The sequence below is a fragment of the Stenella coeruleoalba genome (assembly GCF_951394435.1).
Source record: "Stenella coeruleoalba genome assembly, chromosome: 2".
Lineage (NCBI taxonomy): Eukaryota > Metazoa > Chordata > Mammalia > Artiodactyla > Delphinidae > Stenella > Stenella coeruleoalba.
This window is the reverse complement of record NC_137147.1, coordinates 22,123,617-22,138,309: the sequence shown is the minus strand read 5'-3', so window position 1 is coordinate 22,138,309 and position 14,693 is coordinate 22,123,617. Positions and strand designations below refer to the sequence as shown.

The window sequence follows — 14,693 nt, the reverse complement described above, 5'->3', positions numbered from 1 at the left end:
ACTGAATCCTACACTAACTGATTTCCTGGAACCAGAGTTTATAGTAGAACCAATGAACTCAAGAGCCTTTTCTTTGAACTCTGTCCTAGCAAAATATGACAGAAGTCAAGAGCTGCTGAAATAACATCTTATGAAACTGATGTAGTAAATGGGACGCCTTATCCCTTGATAGAAAGAGTCTCAATGCCTCTTATTATTTTCTTCAAGATGTCCATAGTTAATCAGAGGTAGCTTTTCTGATTATCCATGCCTCCCCTCTCATTCTTGATAAATAACTTATTTTCATAAAAAGCATATAAGCAAATGATCATTGGTATCTACAATTCACAAAAATGCATTCTCACATTTTTCTCAACAATGACTACAAAAGATGTGATATTCTCATGAGTTTTGCATTAGATCACTACATTATTTCAGGCCAGACTTCTGCTACACATGACAGTAACCTACATATTCATCAGTAAAATGGATTAACATTTAAAAATGTTTAGTATTAATGTGGGACAACGTCATCACAAAATGTGCTTTGTGGCTCTTCCTTATATTTGTACTGTCTATTTGCAAAATTTTCAACCTTATTTCTCATTTTGATAAGTGTTGGCCTCACAAACCAGGCTTGATTTCCTCTTCAGCTGCAAATGTAATTTTAAAGAGAACTCCAATGAGATTACTGGCTGAACGTGTTAAACATTCATAGCTTTGCCATATGCTGTTATGGAAATTGCATTGATTTATAGCAATTTGGGTGCCACTAGACAGCACTGACTTACCTAATACCGGATCTAACTGTATTGGGAAATAATGTTTTTAATGCTTCATTTGCATCCAGACCTCTATTGAATTAAGAGGCATATAATGTGTTTATGTACTTTTGGAGACAACTGACTTTTATTTATTAAAGATATAGTCCCTACATTTGGTGACTTCTAAAAAAATTAAGGAATATCAGGTACAAATTTATACTATAATAGCCTGCTGCTCAAGGATATAGATTCTTGAAGCCAGGCAGATTTAGGTTTGAACCCTGATTCAACCACTTAACTGCCCTATAACTTCGTTTTCTTCAATGGTAAAAATGGAAAAATAATGGTGCCAACTGACAGGGTTGCTGTGAGGATTAAATGAGGTAATGCACATAAAGCATGAGACACATACAAAAAGAGGCAATTTTATGTAGTTTGTTCTAGTATATGCTCAATAATGAGTCGTTATTATTATTAGCTCTTGTTACCTAAGCCTTTCACTTCTGTTTAAAGTTAGTGGCACTCCTCTCAGTGGTGGAGAAATGCTTGAGTATATGGGACCTGATGAGAACGTTGGAAGACAATTTAAAATTCACCATATGAGACAACAAGGTCACTACTATAGTAAATAATACCAATATAAAAAGCAAAGGTAAAAAAGCACAAAGCCCCAGGACGCCCTCTTTACAATAAGGGTATAAATAACATGGCATAACTGTGTTAAATTTTTGTTTGAGATGGAGAAGTGAAGTGCTCATTTTAAGCATGCTAGGGAGGACTTATGTAAATGAATACTGTCTTTATATCCACTGAGCATTCTATCCAATTACATTCAGAGGAGGCAAGAAGCATCTTAAAAATAATTATATTTGGCTGAAATAAGTGAATATATACAGTGTAATGAATATTCATATATATTGAAGTTTGTAAGAATATAAAAAAGCCAAAAGAACCTTTAGTGTTTTTTTATTTTCTAAATCGACTTGGAGTGTACATTAGAATATAGATGGATTCTCTCTAGGTCAGTGTTCTCGATGGGGGGCAATTTTGCCCTCTAGGGCAGGGATCCCCAACCCCTGGGCTGTGGACTGGTACCCGTCCATGGCCTGTTGGGAACCGGGCCGCACAGCAGGAGGTGAGCAGCTAGCAAGCAAGTGAAGCTTCATCTGCCGCTCCCCATTGCTCCCCATCGCTCGCATTACTGCCTGAACCATCCCTCACTCCCCCCCCCCACCCCCTGCCCTGTCCGTGGAAAAATTGTCTTCCACGAAACTGGTCCCTGGTGCCAAAAAGTTTGGGGACTGCTGCTCTAGGGGATGTTTGGCAATATCTGGAGACACATCTAGATGCCACAACTTGGGATGGGGAATGCTACCGGTATTTAGTAAGTAGATTCTTAGGGATGCTGCTAAACATCCTACAATGCACAGGACAGCCTCTACAACAGAGAATTACCCGGCACAAATGTCACTAATGCCAGGGCTAAGAAGCCCTGCTCTAGGCTAATAACTGTTCAGGGTCAAATGAGTTTAAAGTCACCCATACCCCACATGGGTCTTGGACAGACTCTAGGGAATGGTAGGCTTTTTGTCAATATGGTCAGATCTTCCCACTCTCCTATGTTGATTCCACACTAGTGAACCATAGGCTGAAGTAGTAATATGGAGTTCTTATTCTTATGAAAGGAATGACTATAAATGCCAACGCTATGAAATACTATATGTTACTTCACCTACTGGGGACCTCAGCACCGAGAGTAGTTGAACTTACATATTGAGAGGGGCCACCATCCACACTAAGCCTCTGACCAATCAAGAGACCACAGGTTTCCTGGCTCAGGATTTCTTAAGCAGCATCAATTCCCATAGACAAACAACATATTAAGCAACAATGGCATAAACTTAAAGATGAGTTCTCAGGGAAAAAGTTATAAACACAGTCTTTGGATTTTTATTTTCTACTTCTACAGAATTGAAAATCTATCTCCTACATCAAGAAATTTCTTTTATAATTAGTACCCTTACACAAAACCTGCGGCAGCTACTTAGAAAGCTGTAGCCATAAACATGAATAATGCCCAAAGACTGAAAGTGTATATAAAGGGCATTACTTTGAAGCTTGGGATTCTGTACTTGGTGTCATCCAGGCGCTGCTGAAGAGACTCTCTGTGAACTCCGTACTTAGAATATCTCCCGTCAATTCTGTCAGATAAACTGCGCGAACCCTGCAAAAACAACAAAGGGTCTAAACTGGTAGATGAAAGAAAAACCAGTGCTTGAAATTAAAATAAGAAAGTTTTGATATGTAGATGATTAATCATTATAGCCGTTTAGAGAGATATATAGAGGAATCATAGGTTCCCAAGGATAAAGAAGAAAACGATCACTTTGGATGCTATCATAAAAATAGAAACAGGGTCCCACATTGGTTATTTCTTTTCACTGCTAGTCCCCATGCCAATCTGAAACGACTTCCTTCCTTTAGTTGAAGGAAGGGAAAAAGGTTTAATTAACAGTGAGTTGTCCAAAGATGGAACTTAATGATACCATGCCACTTTTGGATGTTATATATGATCCCTTGGAATAGTACCTGGCATCAAAATATACTCTTTGTTCAACATTCTGACTTTTAACTATTACATCACGTAGATTTTTAAACCTAAGGATAGCTCATCGGCCCTCAAAAGCATAAAAAAAGTCAGGTAATAAATTAAGACAGAAAAAATTTCCAGGGCCTGCCTTCCTTCCTTTCTATTTTTCCTTCATTCCGGGGAGAGAGGATAGAACACAGCAAATAAGTCACCACAGCCAGTTTTTTAGACATTTCTATTATGAATTAGGGAGAAATTAGAGTAGAATTAGGGCAACTGATTTTCATATGTAAGAAAAATCATCTATGGGATTTAGTTCCCCAAATAGCCCCAAAGAACTTTTTGAATGTTCAAACTGGAAGGGGTATTAGAATTCCAAAGTTCTCATTTTTATTAAAAAAAAAAAAAAAAAAAAGTTACAGCCCAGGTAAGTTAAGAATGACCTGTCCAAGGGTAGGCAATTTGCGGCAAACTGGGCTTGGGACCCAAGCTATTCCCTCTCCTCCATATCAAATATGTAATGTTTAAATGTAGGATTGTCAAGTTGAATCACTTCTTTCAAAATAAGGGGGAAAAAATGAGAGAGAGAGACTATGACACCTTTAAATAAGAATAAAGTCAAAACCATCTAAATAAGTTGAGGTTTGTATTCATACTTAAGAGTCAGACTACAGTATTGCCAAAAAAATATGTGAAATGCATTTTCACATATATGCTAGTGATGCCGGTGTGAGGAGGAACGACAGAGATAATATTGTTCAAGTCTCTCATATTTTATGGATGAGGAAATATTCCCTGAGATATTAAGTGATTTTGTCTGGTGCATGAGCATAGACCAGAACTTAGGTCTTTGAACTCTTGTTAACAGCGTACTGAATTTTAGAAAGTTTTGGGTTTTGAAAAATATAATCTATGTCTAATAACCTAAAGGCTTCATGTATTTTTATTTAAGGCTATGCTTAGTTGTTTTCATTAAATTGATTACATGACCTCTTTTTAATCATACAGATGGCTTTAGAGTACATATAGAATGGGTTTCAAGCTACAGGCAGTAGGGCAAAGCAGATGGGCTTTGCTGTAAACACAGAGAAGTAGATCGTAGATTTCTCTAATTTACATACCCCAAACCTCAGTTCCCTGAGCTGTAAAATGGGGGAAAATAATGCCAATCTATAGGGTGTCTCTGAGGATTTGAAGAAATGTAATGTAAAGTACTTAGCTACTGCCTGCCACATAGCAGTGTATAATACTTGCTAACGAACTCCTTTCCCTTTTAAAGGTAAAGGTTTCAATTTTAATGACTAATACTGGAAAGTACAATTCTGAAATTTGAAAAACACTGTCCCTAAAAATTTCACTATATAGGCACCTTCCTATGTGAGTGTGTGCACATATAAGCTAGATTTGTAGATAATCACTAGCCTATAAGATGAAAAAAATAATAAATTTTTTGGCAATAGTAGAGAACACAACTTTTAAATTACCCTTATGAACATTCTGTTTAATGTAGACCACTGGGGGAAAAATGAGCTGTCACTGGAGGTTAAACTTTATTTTTTTTATGCTGGTATAAGACAGGCATTAGTTTTTCAATGGCAAATGCCACTTGTTTCTAATACCTTCTGGTGCCGGCCCTTCATTCACTTAGATAACTTCTATTAGCTAAAGAAGAAAAAAGTGGAAAGGACATGGGTGTAACATATTGTCTGCTTTCCATATCGGGTCATATAAGGGTGAAAAGAAATTCTTGAACACTGGTTTCATAATTCTTTGATAAAGATTTAGACTGCAAATATGCAATTAAATCATGAGAAAGAATTAAAACTTTAGTAAAATATACTAGAAACACTTGGCTTTATTCTATAAGTGATATTCTAGATTTCTAGATGTGTCAGCTCAACCCTAGATCCCACTCAAAAATGTTTAGTTACTGAACTAGCAAAATACACTTAATGAAATTTTAAGATAGTGTAGACCTTGAAAGTTACATCGTATCAGTACCTCTAATAAATCAACATGGCATGATCTGGTTATATTTCTTACTCGCTATATCCTCAAATAATATGTTAGAGTTAAGCAGAATCTATATATAAGTTATATTTTAAAGCAAACGTGAAATAAACAGTTAAATGGTTTTCAAAGAGAAACTCTCATCTCTGTTTGTTCATACAGGGTCAAGAAATTACAAATCACTAAAACTGTCCATTACATATGCACCCCTATGGGGACATGTGCTGTCTGGCCTGGACCTTGTCTGGCAGGACTGGGTGGCAGGGTTATATTTACAGTAGGTAAATTCCGACATGTAATTAACTGGCTTGATAATAAAGTCCTTTGTGGTTAGAGTTCTATCAATAAATAACATTGGATATAAAATCTAAAATTCTATGTGGATCTGAATTCATATATTGTAGAACAGGGATAACCTGTGCACTACTGTATCTCTAAGACAAACAGTACTCTGGAAATTTATAATTTAAAAAAAGATAATTCATAAATTAAAATTGTTTATCAAAAAAGTCATTTAATTCCTTTAAAAGAATTAAAAGGAATGTGTAATTCCTTTTAATTCTTAGGTTTTTCTAAATTATAGTTGAAGCTTTAGGGGGCCAAATGAGCTTCTGGTAATAGGGTAAAAGCCTCTATTTTCCTATATTGTGCTAATATGTAAGTTCCACTATTTTCAATGCTGGCTTCAGAAATGTCAATAAGCTCTGGTAAGACTGAGTGTTAAGAGTCCCCAATGTTTTATGGTCTTTCCTCCCTCCCTACAATTTTCTTTGCACATCAGGAAGATGTCAAGTGCTTTCACTCAGATAAAAATACTGAAAGAGAAAAGCCAAACTCTTTCTCACTCTGAAGCCTTTGAAATCTTCTAGTAGGCTCAGTTTCTCAGGCACAGACTCCAGATGGTCTAAGGCCACTCGGGTACTCTAGAAAACACAAGGCAAGCAAACATGATGAAAAATTGATTAATACTTTCAGAATCCAAGTACTAAAAATCAGTTGTACCACTGGTATAAGCAGTTCAAGCTGTAGATTTAGAGAGTCAAATAACAAATAGTATGTCTAAGATAAATGTATCTACATGAGAAAAAATTTTTTCAAGAAGAATATGAGATGCATTTGCAAGACTGATTTGAATATAAAGCTCCTCCTAGATAACTGCTTGCAACTGATATACTATCAAACTTTCTATAGAGAATTTCATATTAATTTAAAAACCTGCTTCAGTGAACATCAGAAATAAATCATAAGGTAATACTGAGAAATAGATGAATTTGCAGTTATTTATCTATGGAGCATATTAGAGATCCTCACATGTTGCCATTATAAAGAAGAAAAGAGCTCTCAACAATTATTTTAGTTAAAAAGGAAAAGAGTAGTTCTCAAAAGACTTGGAAGAAATAATCTGAAATTAAATATGTGCGACAGGGACACAAGGTCCTGTTGATTACAAATCAATAACTTCTACAGTCTTTGATTAGCTAGTCACTGATTTACACATACTGATATAACCACTAAGAGGGAATGCTCTGAAAATTATTTCAAAGCAAATGTTGAACTAAGAGGTTAAATGGTAGAATAACCTTGAGACCAGAGACTGTACCATATACACCTCTGTATTCTTAGTCCTGTCACAGGGTAGGCACACAGATAGTAGCTTTTACATTTAAAACGAATTGTAATTATTCAATGAAATAAAAAATAAACCCTAGGGCTGTGCATGGGAAGAAAGTGTCCTGCAGGAACCTGGACATAAGTTTGCACAGAGCTATCAGGAAGTTAGTGACCACCCACTATTCCATGTACTCCCCTACATCTCCCACATGAATGGTTTTGCACAATAGATTATGAATGAAAGTGACATGTGTCACTTCCGGACTGAGACAGTTAAGAGTCTGTGTGTTCCCTTTTCCACCTCACACCCTGCCATAAGGACCCTGGAGGCCACATATTCCAGACGGCAGAGCTACAGGATAGAGGAGAGCCGCCCACCATATTGGACTTAATGTGAGTGAAAAATCAACTTTTATGGTGCTAAGCCATAAGACTACATGGTTTGTTAGCTACCAATGCATAGCATAGAATTTATTGCAAACAATACCTGAGAATTATGTAACTTAATGATAGGCTAATCAGGTGGTCAAATGGCTTTTTTTCTTTTTCTTTCTTTCTTTTCTTTTCTTTTCTTTTTTTTTTTTTGGTGGGAGGAGGCTCCAAATTATATGTGCATCAGGGTTTTTTTCTCAGGGGAGTTCAATTTTTTTGGAACTAGCCTGGGTTAGGAACTGGTGTTCTTATCGTCTGGTATACTCACTTTCATTTACTCTTCCTATCCCTATCTCACCCTGATGCTCTGTCTTCACCTCCCATCCAGAGCTTCTCCAGAGCATAGCCTTACATCTCCTGCAGGGTTTCTGGAGGAGCAGGGATGGAGACAGACAGTGGAGGGTCTAACTCTTCCCTGAAGACACTTTCAATGTACTCATTTCCACTCTCTCCTTCTGCAATCAAAGGGTACCACTAGCTCAAAAGCCTTTCAGAAATTCTACAGGGTGAATAAAATTTGCTTTCCATAGCTATCCCCTTGACAGGCATTTGGGTTTCACGTCTGTCATGAGGCATTTTACCCTTTTTCTTTCGATGTTCTTTGACTTGGCATTATAGATGTCTTCTAGTTGTCAACATGTAAACCACCATTTCTATCTCTTCATATTTGTATTCTTCTAATGTGATTTTTGAGAGAGTAGTAGAAACATCCTTACTTTGGCCATTTTGAAATTGGAAGTTGTACGTGCTGTTTCTTCACATTCATAACTTTTCAAGTTCCACTTAAGCTTCCTTTTCGAGTTCCATTTAAAAGATTTAGTATTTTGTTCCTTCCGATTAACACTTACATTGTTAGTCTTTTTTTGTGGCGTGTGCTCAACTCAAACTGCCATGCATTTTAAATAGCATTATTTAATTATTTCATGAATAGGAAAGATTAATCAAAATAACGTTTCTTAGAGACAGACTCACAGACATAGAGAACAGGCCCGTGGTTGCCGGGGGTTGAAGGGATGGGGTCGGGGGGTGCGGAGGGATGGACTGGGAAGTTGGGGTCAGTGGTTGCAAACTATTTACACACAGAATGGATAAACAACAAGGTCCTACTGTAGAGCCCAGGGAACTATATTCAATATCCTGAGATATACCATAATGGAAAAGAATATAAAAAAAATGTGTATATATATGTATAACTGAGTCACTGCTATACAGCAGAAATTAACACAACATTGTAAATCAACTATACTTCAATTAAAAAAATGACATGTTTCTTAACATAGGCCCTAATGTGTAGATTTAGGAGAACTAGTAGTTTTAGTCACCATATGTGCTATATTCATTTAAATAGTAAAATTATAGCTTTCCTCAAGAATTATATTGGCCCTTGAATAGTAAAATCCAAATCAATGCCATGGTGATTTTAAAGCAAAATTTTATGCATTGGATAAAATCTTCTTCATAAACAATGGTTTCGGTACAACTTGTAGTTTTAAAACTTTATTTCCTTTTTTTCATCCCATAATTTTTTTCATTCAAAAGTGACCCTCTGAACCTGGGTTAAATATGTTATACTTATTTTGATCTTAAAATAAGCAAATGATCTCTTTCCCTACTGTAAAGCTAGCAGGTTATGCAAATATTTTTGCTTAAAATTTTCAATCAATCAGGTGATGCATTAAAAAGGTTTTTTCCTAGCATGTTTACACATACTGGTTTATTCTATTTGATTATGTTTTGGGGGTACATATTCAAACGGCTACTTTTTTTTGAGTAAACCTTCAACCTTAAAAATTTGCTTGGCTTCTTCTTTCTTAACCGGTTATTTTTCTACTTCCCTCCCCTAACCCCCCGCGTCTCCATTAACATCTTTATACTTTCTCTTCATCTATTGTAGATGTGATTATTTTATATTCCATTTATGGATTGTTTCTCAATATCTTGCTCAATATCAGAAATACTTTCTGGTACACATGTCCTTCTCTTCATCCTTATATTCTAGTCAGTTAAGTAACACCAAATGTATATCTAGATACCACAGAAAGATCCATAAGACGTAGGTGGCACACTTTCTCTTCTGCAGGAACTTTAAATTTACTGAGGGAGAATATGCATATGTAAAAGATGTAAGAATTATACAAAGAAAAAAGTTAATTGCATTTATTTTAAGGAAATTACATGTACAGATGCTGAGATTTCTAAGGCATCTGCAACAATAAGACATAAAGTAATGAAGATAATGAGTCCAGGCCTGCAGTCACCTCAGGTCTCATAATTTCATGATTAAGCGGTATTTGGAGAGTACGTTTATTTTCTGGCCTTCTCTCCCTCTATACGCATGTTAGTGTGCTTAAACCTACCACGTTGTCATATAGACTTAAAAAGTATGCATATGCACGTTCAAACTCCGTCTTTTTTTTTTTTTCCGTCTTTTGTTTTTTAATGTGAGATTGGCTGGCATCCTGTGCTTAGAGTCTTGTCACATTACATGGCATTTCAAGTTCACTTTTCCCCAAAAGCTAACTGTGCTAGAGAGACAAGAACTAATAGCAGATGGGAAGTCTAAATAGGGAACTTGCTTGGATTTTAAAGGTGCCAATGAGGACCTACTGCATGCTATTTCCTAGGGCAAAATATCTCATGCAGTCAGGGAACCTTTTTATTTTTTAAGTTGATTAATTACTTCTGCCTTACATGGTCGAATGCATTAAAGGGCACATATAAGTCTCCACTGGTAGAATTAAGGGAACAATTTCTCAAGTTTATGAATAATGGCACCAGGAAATGACAGGTGCTTAACCTGTCTTTAATTTTCTTAAATCAATTTTCTAGAAGAACTAAATTGGACATTCACATAGGGGTTTAAAGAGTGTTTCTCTTTTGAAAATGTTACAAGATAATAAATTTCATATCTAATTTGAAAACAGAGAAATTCACAATTAAGACTCCATTTCATAAAAAACTGATACAATACACTGATTATAGTACTTGCTTTATCTCAGAGGCTTAAGGAGCTGGACTTCCACTGGCCTAGGAAGCAAATGATCAATTACTCCTAATCCTGTTTAGTAGGATAATGAAAGACTAACTATAAAAATGTAATTCAGGGGCTTCCCTGGTGGCGCAGTGGTTGAGAGTCCGCCTGCCGATGCAGGGGACGCGGGTTCGTGCCCCGGTCCAGGAAGATCCCACATGCCGCGGAGCAGTTAGGCCCGTGAGCCATGGCCGCTGGGCCTGCACGTCTGGAGCCTGTGCTCTGTAACAGGAGAGGCCACAACAGTGAGAGGCCCACGTACCGCAAAAAAAAAAAAAGTAATTCAATTTTGAATACAATTCTTAATCCTCATTCCACTGTATAATGTAGATACTAAGGTTATCCCCATTTTACAGATGAGACAACTGAGGATCAAAGTGTAAATAACTTCCTCACAGTCATGTGGTGGCAAAACTGGTATGCAAATCCAAGCAGTCTGAATGCAGAAATGTCAGTGTTATTATATAAATATTTTCATGGCAAATCACCAATTGAAAAGGACAGCAACCAGTAGCTGTAATAGTGCATGCTTTAGGTAAATTCCTAATCCCTTGTTAGCTATCAACTCTTAGCAGCTAGAATTTTGAAGATATGTCCTTGATGACCTTGTTTCTGGAAAAAGAAGTCTTAAGATGAACCCAGGAAGAATTTCATCTTGCCAGTGCTGAAGGGTCTGTGCTCAAGACCATGCATCCAATATATATACACACACAAGGGGTCAGGACAGTCTTTCTGTTGATTAGAGGACGTTAGGTATGAGATTGAGTTTTATGATACTAATACCCCCTTTTCTTTTTTTGTAACATTTAGCACTAGGATAGCACACTATCTGTCCACAAGAGGTGCTTCAACAAATGTTGGCCACATAAAGACAAAGGCAGAGTTACCGTGTTCTAATCAACCCGCTGAATCTTGACCTCTGTATTAAAAACCTAGAAGCAAAAGTTTGCTATTTTCTCTAGACTAAGGGCAAGATCCAGTGGTGGAAACAACAGTGAAATTCAGAAGTCCTGTCTGTTAGGACTTCCGGCTTCTGTGCGTACGGGCGTGTTTAGATACCTGTTGGGAGGGGCAATGAATCAGCTGGCAATTTTACTATTCCAAAATCTTCAACACACACCAAACTGCTGTGGGGTTGAACAGTTTGTACTGGTCCACAGTATATTTTTCTTTAGGTGTTCCTTTGCTTCAGACTTGAGGGAAATTGAATAATATAGTATGACAACATAAGTAGCAGCTATTAGGAATTAGAAGGGGCTTCACTGCAATTCTTAGATTCCTGTCTCCTGTAGAGAAAGCTTACGAAACAGAATATACTTTTCTTTGTAAAAATGTACATGTTATTTTCTTATTAACCTATAACAACCACCATTTTCTTATAGTGCTATTGAAATCATATATTTTGAGGTTCTGGATGATACATAAAGGATATGGTGTCTATATTTTTATTTTAAAAATGTGTGTGCATTTTTGGCACTATATAGATATTAAATACATGAGGTTATGAAGCAGTTTATTTGGGTTCAAAAATGCAATTCCATTTCATTTGGAAAGAGATTCACTTAAAAACTTTTTTGACAAATGGCTGAAAGATGGTAAAAGGACCTGAGTAAACAAGTTTGAAGGAGAGGAAGAGTGAGATCATGAAAAAGAGAGACTGTCTGCCTTTTCACTTGAGGTGACTAGATCCAGCACAGCTATATTGGCTTCACAGGGTCCTCTTTTCATCCAAACTGTATGACAGCTGGAACCAAGTGAAAAAGTAGCAGAGGCTGGGCTGGCAAAGTCATTTCGTAGACACACATCCTTCAAAGAGCCTCAGAGCTCAAAGTCATGTGGATTTCTTGGAATATCAGAGGAGTCCTCTATTTCTAGATTGTGTACTTTTGATACCGAGCAGGACCCTGTGGGGCTCCTGGGCACAAAAGCCTTTCTGTGTCCTCCATGTCTCGATAACAGGAAATAGGCTTCATTCAGCCTCCATGACCTTCTCTGAGTTCCAGTGAGAAGGTTCAAACAGTTGCTAATTAGGGAAGGGAGGGGATGTGGAGACAAGGGAGGAACAGTCAAGAGAAACAAAAATGCAGCCTCGGGGCAGGGTTCTTGTTCCCCATTAAGGGATATACATATATAACAATATCTGAGCTGTTCTGCAGATACTGAAAGCCCCACAAGGTGGGAGAAATTAATGGTATGCTGCTCTCAAGCAGGCAGACCCCAGACGGGTTGGAACCAGAAGGTTGATGATGCTAACTCCCACTTACCTCACCACCAACCAATCAGAAGAGTGTCTGCGAGCTGATCACACCCTCTCTGAACCATTACCGTGAAACTTCTCACTATCGCCTCCATGTTGAGACACATAGTTTTTGAGGCACAAGCCCGCTGTGGCCCCTTTGCCTGGCAAAGCAGTAAAGCTGTTCTTTTCTACTTCACCCAAAACTCTTGTCTCCAAGATTTAATTTGGTGTCAGGGTACAGAGGCCGGGTATGGCTTCACTTTAAGAGAGTTTTAAAAATCAGACACCCACTTAGAAGTGTTTACATGTGTCTCAGGGTAAGAGGGTACATAAGGCTTGTTAAAAAGACAAACCAAAAAAACCACCAGTTAATGTGGCAATATGGCATCAGTGACTTTTGTCAACAACAAATTCTATTTGTCTTCATATAATACCATTCTAATCAAACATGGTAGAAGATCTCCTTTAAAAAGCACAAATTTATGAAATTTGAGAATAGGTAGAATATCTTCACTAGAAAATATGAATAAAGAAGACTTTCTAGGTATTTTCCAACTCTCGTTCACAGTAATTTTTTTCAGTGAAGAACTATAAAAAACGTACAGAATCTGTCATTCCAGGTTATTGCTTTCTTGTTTCTAGACATAACCAAATGATGAGTTATCTTATTATTAGCTTAATTTGGGGATTTTTTTTCAATAAGAGAACACCAAGAATGAGCTGAAGGAGAAAGGAATACAGAAGGAATAAAGAAACATATCTCTTCCCCTTGAGATCCCCTCTTTAAATATTTTTCCTGATATAAAGGAAAAATAACACACAAAGAATAGCGAGGACTAGTTTAGTGTTCTCTGTATGCTAGATAACGAACTGGGCCCTTACAACCAGTCTATAAGGAGGAGTGTCTTGAGATCCACACTTTAATTTCTGTGAAATCACTTCATTTCTTAAAATTGAAAACTAAATGCCCTCAACAAAGGGAAGAAATTTAAGAACTTTTGCCCCCAAAATGTGATTGCATGTTAATAATGGGCAAACAGTATAAGCAAGTGTTTGCTGAAAGAGACAGAGTTTAGCAATTTCTGCTTAAGGTGGCAGATAAAGAAACTATGTTTGTGGGATTTACTGGTCCCAGTCACGTGTTTCAAGCTGGCTGATGGAGGACAGTGGTGAGGTGGAAGGGATGCTGAACCAGAAGTCAGCCTATCTCATTTGTGGAGATGCACAGTTCCAGCAACATTAATTGTATTTTGTGGTTTCCCCTGCCCTTCTAAGCTTCAGTCTTTTATTTGCAAAATGGGGATAAATAATGATGGTCTTTATTATCCCATACTCATAGAGTAACTGTGATAATCAAGTAAGAGTGAATGTGAAAGTACATTGAAAACTGTCAAGTACTTTCTAAATAGTATTAAAAAAAACCTGATTCTGTGAAATACTGTCAGCTCAAGGATTCTCAAATGGAGAAAAGGAGGTCAGTGACAATCTAAATTTGACAATCTAAAATTACTAATAAAAATTAGTCAACAGAGTACAAAGCAGAAACAAGGCAAACTTAATTAAAACTATATCCAATATTTAGAAATACATTACTGTTCTAAAGACATCATCCAAAACATAAAAATAATAGAATTGTAATGGCACGCAAATTGCTTTTGTACATACTGTGCCCTCGGTGGAGAATGTTCCCTGCAGTCTCCTTATCTGGTTAAAACTTTTCCCCCCAACATTATGAGCATTTTCAAGCATACAGGAAATCTGAAAGAAATTTACGGAGATCACACAAATACCCACCACCTAAGTTCTACTATTAACATTTTGTTATATTTGCTTTATCACATATTCATCTATCCATCCCCACGTCTATCCATTAACCCAACTTATTTTTTGGATGCATTACAAAGTAAACTGTGTACATTAGTACACTTTACCCTAAAGACTTCAGCATGCATACCATTAATTCCACTTGAATATGTTTAATGTAAAATTTACATTAATTTGTAATGAAATGTATAAATCTTAAGTGAACTGGTTAAT

At 36.8% G+C, this 14,693-nt stretch overlaps 1 protein-coding gene across 6 annotated transcripts in view; it reads right to left on the bottom strand.

Annotated features, from left to right (window-relative positions):
* The window catches only part of CEP128 (centrosomal protein 128), a 417,494-nt gene that overhangs the window by 17,795 nt on the left and 385,006 nt on the right, over positions 1 to 14,693 (bottom strand). For 3 of the 6 annotated variants that reach the window (XM_079912854.1, XM_079912856.1, XM_079912855.1), the window contains 3 exons: positions 14,322 to 14,414; positions 6,189 to 6,266; positions 2,854 to 2,967 (listed from right to left, as the gene is read on the bottom strand). In XM_079912854.1, coding sequence (XP_079768980.1) covers positions 2,854 to 2,967; positions 6,189 to 6,266; positions 14,322 to 14,414 — 285 coding nt within the window. The remainder of the gene's footprint in view (positions 1 to 2,853; positions 2,968 to 6,188; positions 6,267 to 14,321; positions 14,415 to 14,693) is intronic. The other 3 variants (XM_079912858.1, XM_079912857.1, XM_079912859.1) reach the window with 1 other exon arrangement.